At 38.5% G+C, this 21305-nt stretch overlaps 1 protein-coding gene across 18 annotated transcripts in view; it reads right to left on the bottom strand.

Moving 5' to 3' along the window:
* Positions 1-21305, bottom strand: part of MBNL2 (muscleblind like splicing regulator 2) — a 161850-nt gene that overhangs the window by 35426 nt on the left and 105119 nt on the right. For 16 of the 18 annotated variants that reach the window (XM_036459190.2, XM_036459189.2, XM_045588747.1 and 13 more), the window contains 3 exons: positions 16287-16451; positions 7224-7424; positions 4224-4487 (listed from right to left, as the gene is read on the bottom strand). In XM_036459190.2, the coding sequence (XP_036315083.1) occupies positions 4224-4487; positions 7224-7424; positions 16287-16451 (630 nt within the window). The remainder of the gene's footprint in view (positions 1-4223; positions 4488-7223; positions 7425-16286; positions 16452-21305) is intronic. The other 2 variants (XM_036459200.2, XM_036459198.2) reach the window with 1 other exon arrangement.

Below are 21305 nucleotides of genomic sequence, written 5' to 3'. Positions count from 1 at the left end.
AAAAAAAAAAAGCAAAACTTTCAAGGGCCATAGGATTGAAGAACTTCTGATAAGTTAGTTTTCAAAAATGAAATAATCAATGTACAAAATACATAGGACCCAAGTAAAAAAATATAATATCTTAAATTGCATAAATATAATTTTAATGAAGATCTAGCCTAACAAAATGAAGTGGCAAACTGAGACAAAAAAAAAAATTCAGGCAAAAAAAATATTCAAACACAAGATTATTTCGGCAAAACTGTTTGGGTTTGGATCTTAATTTTTTGTCTGAATCATGTGGATAATTGTCTCAATTCTTCTCTTCACTCTGCTAGCATGGATTGGAATAAGGTTCCAAATTTAACAAGTTTTGAATTTGAATAGTAATTTTTTCAAATTTCTCTCTTTCATTCCAATGTACTGTTTCTAATGACTAACTTATCATCCATTCTAAGTTTTCCACTATATTTGAAATTAGAATTCAATTTATCTCAAGCAACTTACCAGATTATACTAATAAAATACCTTTTAAAAAGGTATTTAGTGTTTTCAGGTATTAAAATAATTTATACTTAATAGTTCTACTTGTACTTTTAACTACAATTAGCCACCAACCCAGTTAATGATATGTGGAATTCTAGAACAAATACAATAGCTAAAAATAACAGCTAAAAAATGGCAAAGTACTGCTTGAAATAATAGAAGTAAAATAGTATCTCATAATCATACTTTTGGTCAGACAGTTTCATTTAAACAGCTGAAATAATAACAAATATTGATTGATTTAGACCACAATGAAAAAATTTTTTCTATTCCTTGGTAATTGTAAAAAATCTAAAAATTTGATGATGAAATTCTGTGAAAATAAACAAATTTAAAAGAATAGCTCCAATGCAAATAAAAATGAAGGGCCCATTTTTAATGGTTAGCACAATAGGTAAATCCCCAAGGTCTGTATAACAAATATAAACGTTATATTATAATGTTCTGAATTCGAACCATGGCTTTTGAAATAAGTTGAAATAGTACTAAACTCTCAAAGTGGGAAACAATAAATGATATTTTCCTTGGAAAACAAAGGGTTATTTATCATCATTTGATGACTCAGAATTAAAAGTATAGAAATAATAAGAAATCATCGTGTAGAAGAGGTAAGGGGTGGGGGAAAAGCTAGAAATAAAGTGGAAAAGACTATAGGTTAGAAGAGATTTAGAATGGCCAATGGAGAAAATGTTTTGGATGGCAGTCTCTATAGAGGCCATCAAATATTATGAAATCATTGTTCTAAAAGTAATTGTGAACGTTTTTAAAAACCAACAAGCTCCGTAATAAGAAAGCTTCTTTATACTGAATATTCTTTCCTTAAATGTAAATTCTCCATTATGTAGCTTCCATGACACCACTTTTATTTAAACTCTTTCATTCCTGTATAGTTTTATGTTGCTAATTAATACATTTTCTTTAGCTTGAATTCGTCTGTGCTAACTATGTAAGGTTACATCAGCCTATTCTCCAAGTGCACTGAGAACATTAACTGGATGGCTAAACTCAAGATCATTTCGACCTCAATTCTTCCCTTCATTTTTTCAGTCCTTGGGAGTTATAGAACACACCCACTGTTGGGTTGATCTTTATGCTAACAAGATATGCTCACTAGAAGTATATTGATGAACAACATTTTGATTTAAGAAAGGACCATTTAATAAAGTCTCCAAGTAGAAAAGGAATATTCAATATTTCTCTGGGAGGTACCAGTTTCTCTTTTTCTGATCTTAGTTTTCTGAAACATAATTTTCATAGAAATTATAATAATCTAGAAATGTAAAGAAACCCAGAACTCTAAACGGAGCTGGATAATGAGCATCTTGTTTTCTACCACTCCATATTGTAGATTATCTTTACTAGATGCAAAGAGCTTGTCTTCTGGGAGAATCAAGCATACACAGTAATGTCTCACCCAGCTCACAGTTTGAGGCACATGAGTAGATTGCATTTAGAAATCTGTACGGATGAATAATCATGTTATCACACAGCATTATAGGACACAGATGTTGTGATGTAGAGGATATAATTTGACTGATATTATTTACTAATATTGAAAGCTCTTCAGAATTAGAACAGACTTGAGAGATCACCAAACCCAATACATCTTGGGAGCTTCCTTAGTCACCTATGCAGAGAAAAGTTCTCTTCAATTGAGTTCCTACTATGTGCCAGACACTTGGCTTTCATTCTTGCTGGCCTTACCAATAATTTTTATCCTCTGCCCCTGCTGGGCCTTCTCCAGCATGTGCACATGCAGCCAGGTTTTACTTTGACTGGATCAAGAAACCATCCAACTACAGGTTGAGGCAAGCGAACTAAGGGCCCAGGTCAGGCGTTACAGGCCAAAAGCAAATCTGAGGAGTGAGGAAACCCTAATAGCAATAATAAGAGCTGTCACTTTAACATGGAACAAAAGGAAGTGAGCAAGCAGGATGGAATTCAAAGTTCTTGTACACGTTTTACAAAAATAGGCATCTCTCCATGTAGCCCCATTTTTGTGTGCAAAGCAGGACTGCTTCCTGGAAGATCAGATACTCTTCGAGTTACTAAAGAGAAGCTCTGTCTGGCTTATTTTCCCACTTTTGAAAATTCTAGAGTCAGAATGCTTCAACTTTATATCCAAAGAGCACCTAGGCTGGTTTCTAGTGAGTCTCTCACGTCACTGAAAAGATATGACAGATTCAGTCATTTTCACGTCGTGATCAGAAAGAAGCTGGCTTTTGATCTAAAACTACATTCCTTTGGGTTGTCTTTGATGCTGCTGCAAGATTCCCTGAAATGATGGAATTCCAAATTTGGGCACAATGTAACAATCCAGGAAACTATGGTAACTAAACATACTGACAGTCACTCCAATAACATCTATGTGTCTTGATGAGTATGACATAAGGATGCGCAGAAAGGCACAGTAATACAGTCTTGATTTAAAGATAGTAGGCTGAAGAATGACCTTTTTGTGTAAGTGGCCATTTCTTCTTTTATCCCCATTAACCCAGGTCATCTGCCACTTATATATAGTAGGTACTCTGTTCCTTCAGAGATGTAAAGTGTGCAAACCATGGTCAGCATTGCAGAGAGAAACTGGTCTTAGAGAATGGAGCTGATATACCAAGAGAAGCATGTATTCAAACAGACTTCTGCTAAGCCAGAGATCTCCCACGAACACAAATTTATTAGAACCTTGTACATCTTCATCTAGTGGTCCTTAAACTTCGTTGCATATCAGAATTAGTTTTGAAAAAAAAGGCCACTGCCCAGGCCACCTCCCGATCAGTTAAATAACTTTGGGGGAAGGGACCGATGTTAGAGCTTTTTAAGACCCCTTCAGGTAATTTCAAAATGTAGCCAAGTTTGAGAATCAGTGGTCTAGGCAGGTGCTCCTCAAATGTTAATGTGCACACAACACACCTAATATTTGAATTTTAAAATCTGGATGGGGCTTAGGGTTGGGCCTGGGAGTCTGGGGCTGTGACCGGCCCTCAAGTACTGATGATGAGGTGCCTGATGGCCTCCAAGGGACAGAAAAGTGACACAAGTTCTGGAGGCTGGGTTACAGGCATTTATTTACTTACTTACTTATTTGTTTATTTATTTATATTTTATTTTATTGCTCATTTATTTTTTAAGCACCAGTCAGTCCAGCTCCGTGTTCATCTCTCTCATGACTTGGTGTTCTGTGTAAAATTTCATTTAGGGACAGAACGTTCTCGGCAAATCCCTTGGCCCCTGTGATCACTAAAAGGGAAGAGGGAAACAAGGGGAACAGGGAAGAGCCAGTCATGGACTGTTGCTACTTCTCTGCTCCAGGGTCTGCTCCCCGAAGGGCTGAGGCCTATTGCTGTTTCCCACTCTCCTGAGGGCCAGGGCCCACCTTCCTGTTCAGCAGGAGGCCCTCGAGCCCCTCTCTGAGGAAGGAAGAACCCAAGTCTGAGACAGCAGAGCTGGCCCGGGGGAGGGTCGCTGGCACCTGCCCTTGGTTACCTGTGCCTGAGGGATTTACTTATTGTGCTGAAGAAGGGAGGGAGGGGGAAACAAAACAAAGAGGGAGAACAACAGAACTTAGGCAGCGGAGCAGCAGGAACAGCAGCCTTCCCTATTTCCCAGCTGTTGTGGAGAGCAGAGCGCCAGGGCCTGGGTGCTGGGAGCCCGAGGGCTCTCAGGGAGAGGAAGGTACGAGGCGGGCGCACCCCACTTACCATGACTGTGGCCGCGGCTGCAGCTGCCTGGGCGGCCACCGCGGCTTGGTTGGCTTGGTGCTGCGCAGCTTTGATTTTGGCCTGCAAGTGTGCAGGAGGGTGAAAATATTTGCATTTCTCCCTCATGCAACGCCCCTTTATGTAATCCATACAAACGGTTACGGTGTTGTCATTGGTGTCAATCATTGTGCTGTCTGCGGGGTGTGCAAAGCGGCAGTCGGTCTCTCCCCGGGCACAGTTTCCTCGCTGGAACTCCCTGCATACCTAGGACACAGGAGGGAGGAGAGCAGACAATGCAGAACAGAGCCTGATGGCCACCAGACACAGATACGCCACCGCTGCACGGGCAGCTATTTGCGTGCGCGCGTGTGTGTGTGTGTGTGTGTGTGTGTGTGTGTGTGTGTGTGTTTTAATTGAATTCATCCTTTTTGTTTCTTTGAAGGGTGGCTTTTGTGCTATTTACAATGCAAGTTTGATTATCAAGAACACAAGTAACCAGAATCCCTAATAAAAATAATTTTGAGTTTTGCCTTGCCCTCTTTTCTAGGTTGAGCGTGAGTGGATATTGAGAAAATAAGTCAAAAACTGCAGTTCAGCTAAAATAACAAAGAAAAATCAACAAGGCCTAGGCTGTCTCTGGAATATATACGTAAAATAATAATTTGGAGAATACACACACACACACACACACACACACACACACACACACATCTTCTACTCTGACAACTCTGGAATGCTATAGGTTTTTGGCATGGAGGGATAACGTCACCATAGTTTAAGCCACCAGGTCATAGCTGTACATCTCCAGAAAGAATAGGGGAAAATGACAAGCTCCTTCCTCCTCTCTGAGAATGGGAAATGGGGGGTCAGGGAGGTAAATACCCCAGTTTCCCTCTCGGTCTCCTCTGCTCTGCAAAGATAGCCTGATAATGAATCTGAAGAATTATGATATCTAAGCCACCAAAAACTTTAATTTAAGGTCACCATATTACTATTTTTGACAGCACAGGAAAAAGATAAATGTATTAAAAAAAAGAGAGAGAGAGAAATGTGGAAAGAGGTAGAGGGAGAGAAAGAAAGGGAAGTAGAATAGAGTTTGAAGTGTTGTTTCTTTTTTATTCCTTAATCCTTAATTTCCCTGAAATCTCAAGTAACTAGAATGCTCCATGCCCTGAAAATTCTGGTGAATCAAGAGTTTACTGTATCAAGTGTTTTTGTTTGTTTTGTTTTTTTGTTTAGAATTTAAAGAGTATTCTTAATTCTGCCCTGAATATTATAACATGAATGACAAATGTACACAATTCTTAGATTTACAAATATCATGAGCAGGGAAGAATTACTAGTAAAATTTTAAGTTATTTTTTTCAGGCTCCAATCCCAAAGTGGATCTATTGAAGTGGCGGTTTACATCTTGATCACCAGTGATGTTATATGAGGGTCAACTGATATGACAGTCAAGCCTTGTGACAGTCAAACGTATTTGGGAACTACAGTGTCAAACACCCCTATCCCTGTTGCCAAGCAAGTTTGAAGAGTAAACAGATCTAAGTCACAAAATGGTTCATTGTTTCTTCCTGCTTTGAATATTAGCCAACATTCCATCCTTGGTTCATGAAATGTACACAGTAAGAATTACTAAGATGTTCCCACAGATTCTGAGTAAGCCTTCCTCTGCAAATGGTATGATTTCAGTCCGAGACTGCATCAGAGGTATGGGCCAGCCGGTAGCATTTACCAAAGGCCTCTGTGTGTGTAGCCAGCTTCATTCCTGGTTTGAAATGAACTGAAAGCCGCTCTGCTGAAGTCATGGTGAATCATTTTTTCATATATCTTTGTCCATCAGTACTGCTGGGAACAACAGTTTGTTCCCGACTCAGCTAATTTAATCTGTTTTCTAAAACCACACGGTCACATACTGAACACTAAAGCTTCATGGGTCCAGCAGGTGGAGCCCAAAACACTTATCTAGTCCCATGAACGGTCTGTTCAGCATTCACAGGGACAGGCTAGATCAAAACAGTAGTGATTAGAGTTTGCAGTCTTTTCATATGGATTGAAACTGACATTAGGCAGCAACATTTTATTGCCCTCAAGATTTACTGGGTGAATATTTAAACAAACATACGTTTGAAAGAACATTCTCGAAGGATTCAACATAAAGCCCAGTGTACATCATAACTATACATATATAATCTAACAACTTTAATTAGTGGTGGAATTAAAAGAGCTCTTTGAAAAATCTATTAAAATCTTTACACACCCATTTAAAATGCTCTATTAAATATCACCGGATATAGCAGTTAAGATAAATTGATGAATCCTCTAACTCTGATTAAAGAGAAATTTTACCCAGTCAAGTACAGATGGGTTGGTTTGACTCAGGACTTAAGAATTATATTTTATAAATATATGTATTTGTTTTCTTGACTTTTATAGAACACTTAAATATAAGTTGAAGAAACTGTCCCAATCAACAAATTTGCCCAGTTTACTATCCTCCTTGTTTACCAACAACACACCAAGGGCTGATATTCTAGAACATTGTAATACAGCCATACTAGTTGCTAAAATACTGAAATACGATCGTACCAACTGGTCAATAGTAGTAATCCGACTTGTTCCCATCCTTGTCTCTGAGTGTCCTTCACTGTTCTGGCTTCTGGACTCCTCCTGACTTGCCCCCTGGAGACCAATCCAGAATCCAACAAAGGTTGAAGCCTAGCCCAGCTGGAGACCCTCAGGAGCCATCACTATGGCTGCCATAGTGATTGATTCAGTGTTCCGCTGGTTGCTAATATTTTGCAGCTGACTTTTTGTGTGTTAAATGTACTCTTTTCCCACAGACTAATTTCCTTTATAGTTGGCCCCAAATTCAAACAAAAGAACCATGAATGCATAGCTTTTAGATGAATGTGCGTGCAATATCTTACAAGCGTTTACCTACACAGAAGTACACTTCTACCACAAATGCATTTCAAACCACAAATAAAATGGCAGTACCTCCAGTTTGTCAGTCCTGAGAAGTTTCTGAGTTGTAGTTGAGCCCGGGACAGTGACGGGTGGACTTCCGGGAACAATAACGGGTGTGGTGGGTAGAATTTCTGTTGGGACTAACCCAACTCCAGGGGTTACAGGTGCTAAGTAAGGAGCAAAGCTAATCGCTGTATTTGTCCCTATTGCGGGACCTACAGGAAAAGTGGGCTGTTGAAGAAAGACAACACAGATAAAGATATCTTCAGAATACAACCTTAAAAAATCACCAGCAAGTGTCATTTGAGCAAAATTTATTCATCTTGTATAAGACTCTGTGTTAGTTGCATAAATCTATTCTGAACTATGTAAGTTCATTAAATTTCCCTGTTTGGTTTTGCTTAATAAAAATTAAATCCATATAGACCCTCTCTTCTTAAAAGCATACAAAAACATTGGAGAACATCATAGGAACCTAATATAGGAAACAGGTTAAACTTTTATTCCTATGAAAGTGTCCTCAACAAAATATATTTACTCTAATTGCTCATCATTCCAATGTATTAAATTTCATAACACAAAGTAGTAAGACCTATAAAATACTGATTCATAGTCTTTGATTCCTCCTACATGTCTCTCAAAGAGAGAGGAATAAAGAAAAAACAAACAAAAAAAACTCCTGATTATAGCCTGACCAAGTTTATACATTCTCAAAAAGTGGACATTACTTGGGATTTTATTTTTTTCATACTTACCAGTATGTTTCCATATTGATTAGCATGAATATTTTCAAAATTCATCTGCAGTTTTAATATAGACCTGCTATTTTCTCCTCTAGCTTAAATATGTCTTGAATAAACCTTTCTTTTTTTTCCTTTTTCTTTTTTTAAAAATATTTTTTTTTATTTTTTCACAGAGAGGAAGGGAGAGAGATAGAGAGCTAGAAACGTCGATGAGATAGCAACATCGACCAGCTGCCTCTTGCACACCCCCTACCAGGTGTGTGCAAGAGGCAGCTGGTACATGCCCTTGACCGGAATCGAACCTGGGACCTTTCAGTCCACAGACCGATGCTCTACCACTGAGCCAAACCAGTTTTGGCAAACCTTTATTTATTTATTTTTTTTAAAGATTGAATGAAAAGCTTGAACTTTTCAAGTGGCCATTTTTTCAATTGACGGTTGAAATTTGGTTTGGTCACATAATCGACACAGCAGTGATAAAGGCATAAAGTACCTTATTAAACTTCTCTATCACTGTACTCCTTGTCTAAGGATAAAAAGAAATAGGTTGATGGGATGGTTATTTTGTAAAGCTCCACCAAAAAATATGCCTTTCAGAAAGGAAATAATATACATTTAAGAGAACAAGAAACTTCGCTTCACTTTTTAAACAACCAATATTAAAAATTTAGGAAGCTAGGTAAAGATTTTTCTTAGACTAAATTTCACATTGAATTGGACCTGAATGATTTTTTGTTGTTGTTATTGGATGATTTTTAAGAGCAATTTTCAGATATTTATTTTTAGGAGCAATTTTCAGATATTTGCAATGACATGTTAATGGAGTTTTTTAATGTGGAACTGTGCTGTTGGCCCTGTCATGGTATGTCTCTATTTATACATTGTGGGTAACATTCTTGTTGTCTATTTATGGCTCTGAATGAGCTGTTGAACATATGGGGAAAATAACAATCTATGTTTATTAAACAAATTTTTTGTTGACAGCAATAGTTGAAAAATATTTCTTACAAATGATCATGTTAGAAAACAGTAAATTACTGATAGTTTGTGCAGGGAGTTCTTGGAGAGGCTGAAAGTCTTTACTGAGTGGTTGGGGCTGGAAGAGGTGACTCTAATGGTCTTGGGGGGCTGCTGCTTCAGCACTCCCACGTGGTTCTTAGATCTTTATGGCTTAGATGTAAATTTCACTTTGGAAGAGTTTTTTGCAACATGAGGTCTCAACATGGGAAATAGCTGGCAGTTGGGATTTTTTTTTCTTCCTTGACTTTCTACAAAATTTTATATGTGTATGTTTCCTATTTTCAACCCCTTTGAGTCATAATTATAGAAAGTTGTGGTTTTCAGTAACTATAGCTTTTATAATTTAGTGTTATTGAAACAAAGCCAAGTGATTAAAATGGTACAAAGGCTATCTAATGTTAGGATTTTAAAAAGTCAATCCTGAGAGGTCATAAATCATAACAGATCCGTGATACAAAGAACTAGCTATATCAGCAGTGCCTGGGGGGAGGGGTCATAAACAGAGATTTCACGAATTCTGGCTCAACAGGTCTAGGCAGGGGACTTGAAATTTGCATTTAAAATTTTTGCTACAGGATCTGTTGTGTGGCAAAGTTTGGGGACCACTGTCATAGATGAGGAGGGAAAATAAGTATTAAAAAAAACAACAACAACTTATACTAAATGTGTAATTTAACCCATAAACTATTTATCAAAGTAAACATTTAGAGAAAAGAGCCCTCCCCCACACCTCCATTTTTCACCTTCTACAGAAGCAAATTCCCAACCCTCTCTCCATGGATCATGGGAAGCCAGGGTCAGTGTGCTGACACAAATAGAAGGCTCACCTTGACAGTCAATAGGATATCAGAACCTCAAAACTCATCTCCCAAAACCTTTTTGGATACCAACAAATCTATTGTTACTAGTTAAATTTTGCTCTCCAAAATATGTTACTTTTTCATCTAATTTAATAATCTTAAATGGATCTTTTAGTTTGTTTATTGCTAATAGTTATAATATAGATAATGAAAAGCATTATTCAAAAGTAAAAACATTTGAGCATTTTTTCATATGTTTCTTGGCCATTACTCTTTGGAGAAGTGTCTATTCAGGTGTCCTGCCCATTTTTTAATTGGATTGTTTATCTTAGTATATATTTGCTTTACTGTGTGGCTACTGTGCTGTTATATTAGTATAGGGGTGTCGAACTCAATCAGAGAAGGGGCCAAAATCTAAAATCCAGCCTAAATCGCGGGCCGAATGGTTTACTGAACAGTCATAAACTGTCATTGTGATGGAAACGCAGCGGAGTGCAGTGATGACAGCGCGGTGCGGGCCACATTGCAAGGCCTGGCGGGACGGATTTGGCCCGCGGGCCTTGTGTTTGACACATGTGTATTAGTAGCTTATTTCTTCTTCTTTTTTTTTTTAAACTTCTTTTTATTGCTTACCTTAATACATATGCCCCTATCCCCCCTCTTTGCCCACTTGCTCCTACCCCTCCCCTCCTTTCCCTCTGGCCTTCAACACACTGTTGTCTACATCTATGGGTTATGCATATATGTTCTTTGGCTAATCCCTTCTCACACACGTTGTCTTCTTTAATCTTGTCAATGTCCGTGAGAAGCAAGTGTGGCAGTGAGAATTGCACAGTCTCACAGGTGAAAGCAATTTAGTGTAGAGACTAAAAGGATTAACCAAGGTCGTTGCTGCTGAGGCAGAGGCAGGACAAAATAATCAGGACTCTCAGCTCTAAGACTGGGGCTATTTCCATTCTTCTGCATTCACTAGATTTTGTTGGTAATGTCTTAACAGCAAAGAAGAAAAAAAACACTAGCTGCTCTTATGTTTTTGGAGTGTAAAGGGAGAGTGTTGGCGGGGAACTGTCGCCCACAGTCATCCAGGGCCTCCTACAGATGAGAGATGCAGGGTTGCTCTGAACAGCTGTGTGGGATGCTGCTGCCTTGGGAAATGGGTTCTCAGATTCCAAATTCAAATTAAACTTCCAGAGGCAGAGTCTAGGCTGACAACACATCATGGTGTCTCAATTCGGTTCTTAGCTGGCAGCACCTCCAAATGATTCCGTTCCTGGAAGCATACCAGCAAGAGCTTGGGCGAACTGGCTCATGGTTTCTGCAGAAGGGCTGTTGCCAGGCTGCCTGAGATGGGATCCATTTGGTCCTTGTCATCTCTCAGCACTAGCTGCAGCTGGAGAGGTCAGAGGACAATAACCACAGAAAGTCATCTGGAAGAAAATAGCTTCTGAAATGCTGGTCTTGCTATTTTTTTTCCCTCCGTACTTCACCCCACATTACCGGATTTCTCTTCCCAGAACTCTCCACTCTTCTTTCACAGTACATTATATCAGTAGTTCCAGGTTCAAAGATTTAACACACACACACACACACACACACATACACACACACACATCCACATGGTCTTTGATATTTCGCCGTGACAAGGAAGGGTTGGTACTGAGAGTAATAACTAAGTGGCCTGAGATATTTATGGCTCTAAAATTTCATCAATTGACTTGAAAACAAGAGCATGAGAGTTCATACATTTTAGAAAGCTTTGACTTCAAAGGGTACGTATTTGGCACTTAAACTAAAACATGATACCCTTATAGCTCCCCCCTTTACTCCCAGAATACCCAATGTAAGACCTTGTCCCCAAGCTCTGTATTGTATAGGTTCTTAAATATCTGTTCTACTAAAGGCTACCCACCTGCTTTTTCATCTTGAGTGAACATATGAAGGTTGTATGTGTGATGGGGTGGGAATGAAAAGAAGAATTACTGTTATATTCTATCAGAAACGGGGAGAGAAAGATTGTTAGAAGGAACAAAATAACGGAATTTTTAAATATAGTGAATTTGAGATAGAAGAATTATGATAGGATGGAATGAATTGTATTTTCATTCATTTAAAAAATACTTTTTGATATAGACACAGTGCCAAAACACTGTGTGTACATTTATTAAACTTAAACTCTAATGGGCAAGAACAAGCAAAACTACAATTCATGTTTATGGATAAGTAGAATGTGGAGAATTCATTGATAGTGATGGAGATTGGTGGTAAATCGCAGGGAAGAGATTTAGAGTCCTTATGAATGAGATGAAGTTAACAAGTGAAGGGTAATAGGATACTTCCAGCAAGAGCAGAAACCATGAGGCAAGCAAGAGCTTTGTGTGTTCACAGGATGTGTTCACAGAACTGAAGGTTTGATTTGATCTCAGTGGATTCAGGGTGAGGTGGTGAGCTGGGTGAGGACCAGATCACAGATAAGGTTATATGCTTAGGCTTTGTTCCCGTGAAATGGAAAAGCATAGAAATATTTTAAGCAAGGGAGTGATATGATTTCATTTATATGTTTAAAAAGTTTCTATGGTTGCTATATGCAGGGTACACTGAAATAAAGCAAACTGAGAGATTAAAAAGGAAATGCCCATAATGTATTTTGATAAATAGCTCAGACAAGGGTGCTGGAACTTGAAGGCAGATATATTAGGACTTACTGATGAAATAGACATGAAAAAGTATGCAAGAAAGAGTCTTCCTGGTTTCGGTTTGAAACTGCTGGTTGCATTTACTGAGAAGGAAATGTAGTAGAATCAATAATTTGATCTTTAACACACTGAGATCCTGTGAGAAATTTAAAGGTGAGTCCAATAGGAAGTTGGATACAGGAGCCTGAGGCTCAGAGAAGTTTGGACCGGAAGCATACATTTGGAATTATTCTCAGCCTGTAGGTGATTTACAGCCACAAGAATGGGTGAGACCAAGAAGGAGAGGATAGATGAGAGACATGCCCAGTGCTGGGGACCTCAATTAGCAGCTTCCACACATAAAGGAACATGACAGAGAAAGAGGGAGGAGGAAGGAGTGATCAGAGAGGAAGGAGTGTTCCACAAAGCAGAGGTTGGTTATACAAGCCGAATATTACCAAGAGGTCAAACAAATATAATGAAGGCAAAAGTGACTCTTAGTTTAGAAATAGGAAGATCATTGGTAAAAGATTTAAGGGTAGGTGGGAGAGAGAGGGAGCAGAAAAATATAACTTCAAAGTGTAACTTCAAAGAAACCTAAAAATGGAGTGGTACTTGTGACTCTATTTTATCTGAAGCGATTTCTGCATGTTTCTTGTGGCTGATCTAGCAAATCCCCACAAACTTGGTGGCTTAAAACAGCACACATTTATCCTTTCATAGTTCTGGAATCATGAACCAGTTTCACTGGGGTCAAAATCAAGATGCTGGCAAGACCGCACTCACTGGAGTCTCTAGAAAGGGTTCCCCATCTCTTCCATCTTCTGGTGGCTGCTGGCATGCCTTCATTTGTGACCACATTACTCCATTTTCAAGCTCCGTGGGCACATTGGCTTTCTCCTCTCAGTCTGTGTCAACTCTCCCTTTATATCACATGTGTCAAACACAAGGCCCGCGGGCCAAATCCGTCCCGCCAGGCCTTGCAATGTGGCCCGCACCGCGCTGTCATCACTGCACGCCACTGCGTTTCCATCACAATGACAGTTTATGACTGTTCAGTAAACCATTCGGCCCGCGATTTAGGCTGGATTTTAGATTTTGGCCCCTTCTCTGATTGAGTTCGACACCCCTACTTTATATCTATCTTATGAGGGTAGTTGTAATTGCATTTATTTATTTGTCTGTCTGTCTGTTTGTTTGTTTGTTTGTTTGTTTATTTATTTATTTATGCAGTAGGCAGATATTGGCTATTTTATTATGAATGGTGCCATCCAGGAGAATGGGAAGCTAATGCTCCAAAGTCTGAACTTTCCAATGGCATGTGGATTACAAATTATATAGGGCAAAATCACAAGCCATCATAGGTTAGGGGTTCAGGGTCGTGCTGGGAGCTGATTGGTCAGAGGAGAAATAAAGGTAACAAATCATTTCTGCAGGTATTGAGGACAGCTCTGAGATCTGTTCTTGTGACCTTTTGTCCTGGTTTCATGGGAAAGTAACTAGGGGGTGGTTCCACCTTAGAAACTTACATCTATGTTATCTTGCAGGAGTCTAGACACTATGACCATTAGTCAGATCCCAGCTACTGTCTCCTGCTGCCTCGGGGGTTGCTGATTATCCAGATAAAAAACTAGGTCTTTGGGTGAAATAGACAGAAAGAGAGGTGATTGCATTTAATCCTGGAGGATTTCCTCATCTCAAGATACCCTGCAAAGACCCTATTTCCATTTAAGGTAACATTTACAGGTTCCAGGTACTTTTGAGAGTCACTATTTGGCCTACCACATTGTGCTAGGTTACTGATAAATTCCTGAGACTCTTAGTCATTTGTTTGTAGAGTTGATGAATAAGTTTATCACACTTTATTTTAATACTTCTTATAACTTAACAATCTCTATTAAAATATTTAAATGTACTATACCTTTTCCATAATGATGGTTATTAACTTCTAATTAATATTTGAAATTATACATAACTTTCAAAAAAAGTTCAACTCATAGTAACAGGAATGGAGTTTTCTTACTGCCATTGCCATTATTGAGTATCAGAGTCAATCCTTATTAATTATAAATAAATAAGAAGTGAATGATTAAAAATGAGAGAGATATATACTACAGTGTTACCATGCTGACCTTGGTTGTTCTAAATTTATTCCCATAGACATCATTTAATGTCATGTAACTAAACTATTATAGCATTTAGGTAATTTAAAAAATAAATTATATCCATGCATCAATAAAGAGAACCATAAATAAAACATGTGTGTGGTTTTAAATAGATCCACTTAAATGCCTATTTTTGGTGTTAAATGTGTTTAGAATGCTATTTGTGTTTTCCTTACATCAAGGCTAACTTCTACTCATTCTTTAGGACATGCTTATTTGGGACCTCCTCCAAGCAGATTTTCCTGCCTTATCCAAATCACAGTTCCCTGTGCCTTTGCCCTTTCCACGAATCTGTCTATCCCCAAAAGACTATATCCTATTTATTTTGGAACCACCCGGGCCTGGCACTTTTCCCCCCTTAGGTAGAGCTTGTTCCTGGCTACTTTGTGCCATCAATCACGTCCTTCAGAGAAGCAGATTCTTGACCTTGAGATAAGCAGATTAGTTCCTCAGTTTCTCTTCCCTCATCCCAAGCCACACCCACCCTCCCCATCTCATCTCACAGACACACAATACAAAAATTCAACTCACTGGTAGCTATCCCTTTTAAGTTAGCAGCTTTCAATAATAGAATTTTCATGCAACAAAGGTTGCTTTTTAAACAATAGTCTTTTGTGTATGTACTATTTTTTTTTAAAGCACATTTTATTCACTTCACTGGCTTTGTTTTTCTGTTTTTTTGTGTGTGTTTCCCCCCCCAAAACAATTAGCTTGTTTTTGACAAATAATTCACAAATATAAATGAAATCTGCTAAAGCCAAATGCACTCCTTTCCTCCAGGACTTCATTTCTAAAACGATTTCCAGACCGCTAAGGAAGGACTTTGAAATGCTGTGAAATCAGGGAGAGAATATTACACAACACAATACATTTAACCTTGCTCTCCTTGCCACTAATGCCACGCTGCCAGAAGGCCTCGGAGAGACAGGAGGTGTAGGTGACTAAGACATCATCCTTTTGGGCTGATGTCGGGCTCCAGGCGGCGCAGACTGGTCAAGATGTCTGAGTCCCATTCCCAGCACCACAACTTACTAGCTGATTGACCCTGGCCAGGTGACTTAACACCTCTGGTTTCTCATTCCTCATTCTTAAAATAATGGCATTGAACTAAATTACCCATCAACTATCTTGCCAAAAAAAAGTTTAGGCATCAAAACCTCTTCTTCACAGAGATCATCAATTCATACTCCAGATGAAAATATAGAACTCTTAGCATTCTAAGATGGTTCAAATACAGAATTTACTTGTGAGAAAGAGCTAGAGTGGCACCCAGCTATTGAGTAGAAATTGTCTTTGCCTACTGTTTCCACATGCATGTCCCCATGAAAAAATTTAAAAAAATTTAAATAATTTTCAGCATCCCTTTAGCGTCAAAGCTATTTGCTTTAATTGTAGCCAGAAACAAAGTAGAGGGAGGCCACCCAAGGTCAATGTGGCATCGCCCACACCAGGCGTCCTCAAACTTTTTAAAGTGGGGGCCAGATCACGGTCCCTCAGAGAGCTGGAGGGCCGGACTATATGAACTACTAATTCCTACTGTAACACCTCGGCTGCGCTCACTGCCCAAAAAACCTGGCGGGCCGGATCAGACTCCTCTGTGGGCCGCATGTGGTCCGCAGGCTGTAGTTTGAAGACGCCTGGCCCACACCAACACTTTAATCATCAAGCCCTTCATTAGATGCGATGTACTCACCACTGGATGAAGTGGGGTTCCTGGAAACATAAATTGCATCTGCTGGGCAAGCATTGCTGCTGCAGTTTTTTGCTGGATCAAATTGTTCCTTCCATTAATTTCTAGTTGAGTTTTTAAATGTGTTGGAGGGTGAAGATACTTGCAGTTCTCTCTTGAACAACGGCCCTGTAAAATAAACGTTTGGGTTTAGGACTGTTATTGGTAGCTTTCAACTCTATTGTCAACTATTTCATAATTACTCCATATATATATATATACATATACATATACATATATATACATACATATATATATATATATATATATATATATATATATATATATATACATACATACACACACACACACACAAAGGCAAGGATCCCATGTGTGTTTGTGCATGCACGCCAGTGTTGGAACATAGAACACAGTTGGAACATATAAGGGGTGATTCAGGCATTAGGAGATTATCAACCTGGCTCAAACCTGTTGAGTAGAGAAGCTACCTAAGATAGATTGTGGTTGTTTTTAATGGATTCTGTGTCTGACAATAGACTCTAAAGAAACGTGACTGCTGAGAGTAAAGACACACCCTTCTCCTAGGCAGTAAGGAGGCTTTGTACCTGCTAGACATCAGTTTATGCATGTTGGAGTGATGACAAAATGGGAGTAATAATAAGAACCTCTTGAAATGTGTGTTTTAGATCGGCTGAAGACACCCCTCATTCAAATTATTGAAGAGGCCATGGTAGTATGAGAGTGGACTCTTCTTAGTCACAAGATGCATAGGTAAAACTTCCAGGCACAAATTTAGATAATCTCTTGCAACTGATTAGTTTGCTGCATGAAAGTTGCTACTCCCATGACAGTTGTATCAAATGTAACGTCATAATATGACATAGTAAAAAACTTTTGGACATGAAAGTTGGAACAGTGAAAAAAATTAAAAAGGTGGCACGTATGCATAAAACCAGTCTTGAAGAGTCTTTGAAAATGGTGTTGTTTATACTGAAGTCCCCAAACTACCAATTGAGAGAATCATGTTGATGTGAATTATACAATTTCTAGGGAAAGAATAGCAAACTGTGTTAACCAGTATGAATTTTGTCATTCCCTACAGAATTAGTCTATTTGCAACCGAGAAAGGAGAATATGGGTTTGTTTATCAGATACAAAAATAATTTTAAAAAGCAAGCTTGGTGGATCTGGGGATATAAATTTGTTTATAGTCATTCTAATTCTAAACATCTGGAGTTCTCACTCTGCTTCCCACTGGTGTCAGCTGCACTTTTGGCAGCACAGGCTCTCTCCCTGTGTTCATCAGCCAGTCTTGCCCTGAGGCTCGGCTGTCAGCAGCATTGGAGATTTTGTCACCCTCTATGGGGAGGACACAGAGGAGGGTACTGGGAACATCAGGAGGAACTGGTTGTTTGGATTGGCTGCCTTTATGTCAGGTGTTTCATAATACATACATGATGGGAAGTGGCCATGGGATACAAGACATAGCTGCTGCCCATCAGCAAGGGTGGAAGAGAATTAAGCAGAGTGACATTTCTTGTACAGAAGCTAAACCACCCCGGCTTCTCTTTGACAACCCCAATCCAAACTGTCTTTAGTCACAATCACTTCACTAGGAAGCTGACACCAGAAAGACTCAGGTTTACAAGGTCCACGTATAGGTTCACAAAGGTACAGGATCGCTTAATGGAAGGATATGGGAAAGCAGAGTTCTATAGAATGGGATGCAATTTGTGAGATATCCATGCCTCTATACTCTGGCTATTCAGTTTTGCTCATTCAGATAATTGTCTATTTGATCACTCATCTTCTGTAATGTTTTGTAACTGAGCATGAAAATTTCGATTAGGCTGCAAAAACTATGGTTTTGTTGTAAATGCTGTTGTCTCTTGATACAACTGGGACTCTTAAGGAACTATATAAACTGTTTTCAGCCAATAGAATATAATTTACAATATCAAATTGGTAATTTATTGATGGAACTTTCTTTTTCATAAGAATGAATGTAATTTCCTAGTGTTCTTATTTACACACTTGGGGAAAGGTATATTATTGATCACTTACATGCCAGACAATTTATATGTGATTATCTTATTTTCCTGTGAAAACAGCTGTAATGATCCCTATTTTATAAAACAGCAAGTGGGCTTAGAAAGATTAAGGAACTTTCCTAAGGTCAGATAGTTGGTAAGTGATAGAGCTGGATTCTAAATCCATTTCTACTTGGCTCATATCATTATGCCAGGCTGTTTATTAGCCATAGTTAAAATCCATGGAAGATAAAACAAACAAACAAACAAAAAACAAACTAGCATTATCCTTCATAATATAATAGAAGGCATATAAAAATTTAAAATATGATAAATGATATATGAGGATTTGGGAATGAAAAGAGATCATTTGCCTGGGTTCATCCATACATTGGTAAGAGGATGGAGAAGTGGTTAAACTCACAGCTCTGGAGGCAGATGCCAGGTCACATAACTTTGGCTCTGCCTTTTCTAGTTGTGTTACTTTGAGCAAATTACCTGAATTTCTTGTGCATCCATTTGTTTTTCATCTGCACAATGAAAGTAATTATTGTGTTCTCCTTTAAGGTCTGTTGTGGGATTGCATGAGTAAATATATGCACAAGGTGTAGAAAAATACTTGGCACAGAATAGGCACAAAGTAAGTGTGGTTAATATTTATAAAGAAAGGAAAATATTTGTATATGACATTTTATTTACAGTAAGTGCAAGATAACAGATATAGTTGTATTCTGATAGGCTTTTTGTTCTTTTATAAAGTTTCATGTCAAAGCATGATAAAAATTACTTAATAACTTAGTTATACTCATCCAAGTATCTTATATTTAACATTACTTTTAATTCTACAGGGTATTTCTGTAAGTAACCATATTTTTAAAAGAGACAACCCTGAACCTTAGTTCAATCTAGTATTAACATTTTTAAGTGTGTTGTACCACAGGAATGCTAATTCAAACTCTGGGAAACTCCAGGCAGCAGAATTTTACTCAGGGATCTTACAGGATTCTACAATCCTAAAGGAAAAGCTACTGTCAAATATAACAAGCTATTTGACACAGTAAACAATTTGTAAGAAGGTTTTTGTTAAGGTATGAGATTTGTCAGGATACATATCATCACACAAAAACTGTTGATTATCAAAGCAAGTTGTCATAGCCGAATGGGAGAGGGCAGTGTGCAGAAATGTGAAGCATCTTTGTATATCACAATGGAACAAAACAGAAGTGTCAAAAATAGTGTCTCCTGATTTTAGTCCAAGACATAAAGATAAAAATGTCTTGGAGACGTCTTCCTGTGGTTGCTAGGATTTTTTTTTTTTTTTTTTAACTCTTCCTCCCTTTCAGTTTTTGGTTAAATGCTGTTTCCAGAGAGATAAGAGTGGTGGGGAACAGCCGTAGAGAAGGGGCCTGGCCCAGCTTCTGTGGGAGGGAAATGGGAGGGTGCCATTCCAGAATCCTTGTGATGTGTTGTGTGGAACTGGAAATAGGAGCCCGGGTGAAGAGCAGGGAGATGGGCTCACACCAGGTACTAATATGGAGACTGCAGCTCCTGAGTCACGTAGGCCCTCTCAGGGTCTTAGCTCACTCCATGGGGCACACCAGGTATGGAAATATCAACTGGTTTGGATCACATTCACCATTGTTCTTGGTATACTCCAAGGTCTTACTCATTTGTTCATTCAAGAAATATTGATTGAAGTCCTACTGTGTGCCAGGCATTGCGCTAAGTGCTAGTTAACTGAAGGTGAGCAAACACAAGATATGCTGCCTCCCTTCCTGAGCCTACATTCTAGGGGTGAAGATGGATACTAGCCAAATAATGACACAGATAAATGTATGATTACACATTGACATATGAATTCTGGAGGAGTATGCTGAGAGACTGGTGGGAGAGAGTCAGAATTGAGACTAGTGGATCAGGGAAGGGCTCTGAAGAAGTGACATTTAAATTCAGACCTGAAGGATGACAATGAATTTGGCAAAGTAGTGAGTGGTAGTAGAAGTGTGTGTGTGTGTGTGTGTGTGTGTGTGTGTGTGTGTGTGTGTGTGTGTTGAGGGGCAGAATACAAAATGAGAACAAGAGGAAGAGCATATACCATCTGGGGACTTTCACAAAGTAGCTTAAGGATGGAGTACAGTGAGGTGTGGGTTGGTGGGGGAGGGCAGAGATTGGTAAAAGATGAAGCAGGAAGTAGTCTACTGGAGCTAGATAACAACTTTGAAAGTGAAGTTAAAAGGTATGAATTTCATCGCCATGAAAAATTTTTAAACAGAAGACTATCAAGTTCAGATTATGTTTCATGCCATATGTAAAATTTACCCTGATTATTATATTTTATACCTCTAATTTTATTATAGTTTACATTGTTTGGAGAACACTTTAAAAAACACACACCCACATAATTCTGAGTATATGTAAGATCTGTGTGCAATTTATTCTGCCTCCCAAAATAATTTCTACTTTGAGAATATTTAGATTAGGGAGGATAGTTAGAAACAGGTGAGAGTTTGCAGCTGAATTACAATTACTAAAATAAGCAAGCATGGAAAAGTCTAATACCAAGTACCAATGTTGATTCTCACCACGATGAAGAAAGATGCTGAATAACCGTAATAGGTACTTGGCAGAACACCAGATGGGAGCTATCAGAATTACACAACGTTACATGGCGTGGGATAGAATACATGCTGCTTTGGCTAAGAAAATATTTCAAAAATCAGGTCGGTGTGAGAAAGAGAAAGCCTAATTGGAACATGAGATTTTCTAATTGCTTATTTTAAAACAAGTAATTTTTAGAATCTTTTCCTAGTATGCTCCTAATTGAAAAAGTCAATTAAAATATGGAAGGAAAAGAGAAAACATTAATTAGGAGATTGTTAAAGGGATTCACAATAGGAGTTTCTGCCCATAAGAATAAGCTAGTAGACAGCTCTATCCCAATCGTTTTCCATAAGAAGAGCAATGGATTTTCATATGACCTATTATTCAAACA

Source organism: Pipistrellus kuhlii, unplaced genomic scaffold (assembly GCF_014108245.1).
Source record: "Pipistrellus kuhlii isolate mPipKuh1 unplaced genomic scaffold, mPipKuh1.p scaffold_m20_p_3, whole genome shotgun sequence".
NCBI lineage: Eukaryota > Metazoa > Chordata > Mammalia > Chiroptera > Vespertilionidae > Pipistrellus > Pipistrellus kuhlii.
This window is presented reverse-complemented; position numbering and strand designations above follow the sequence as displayed.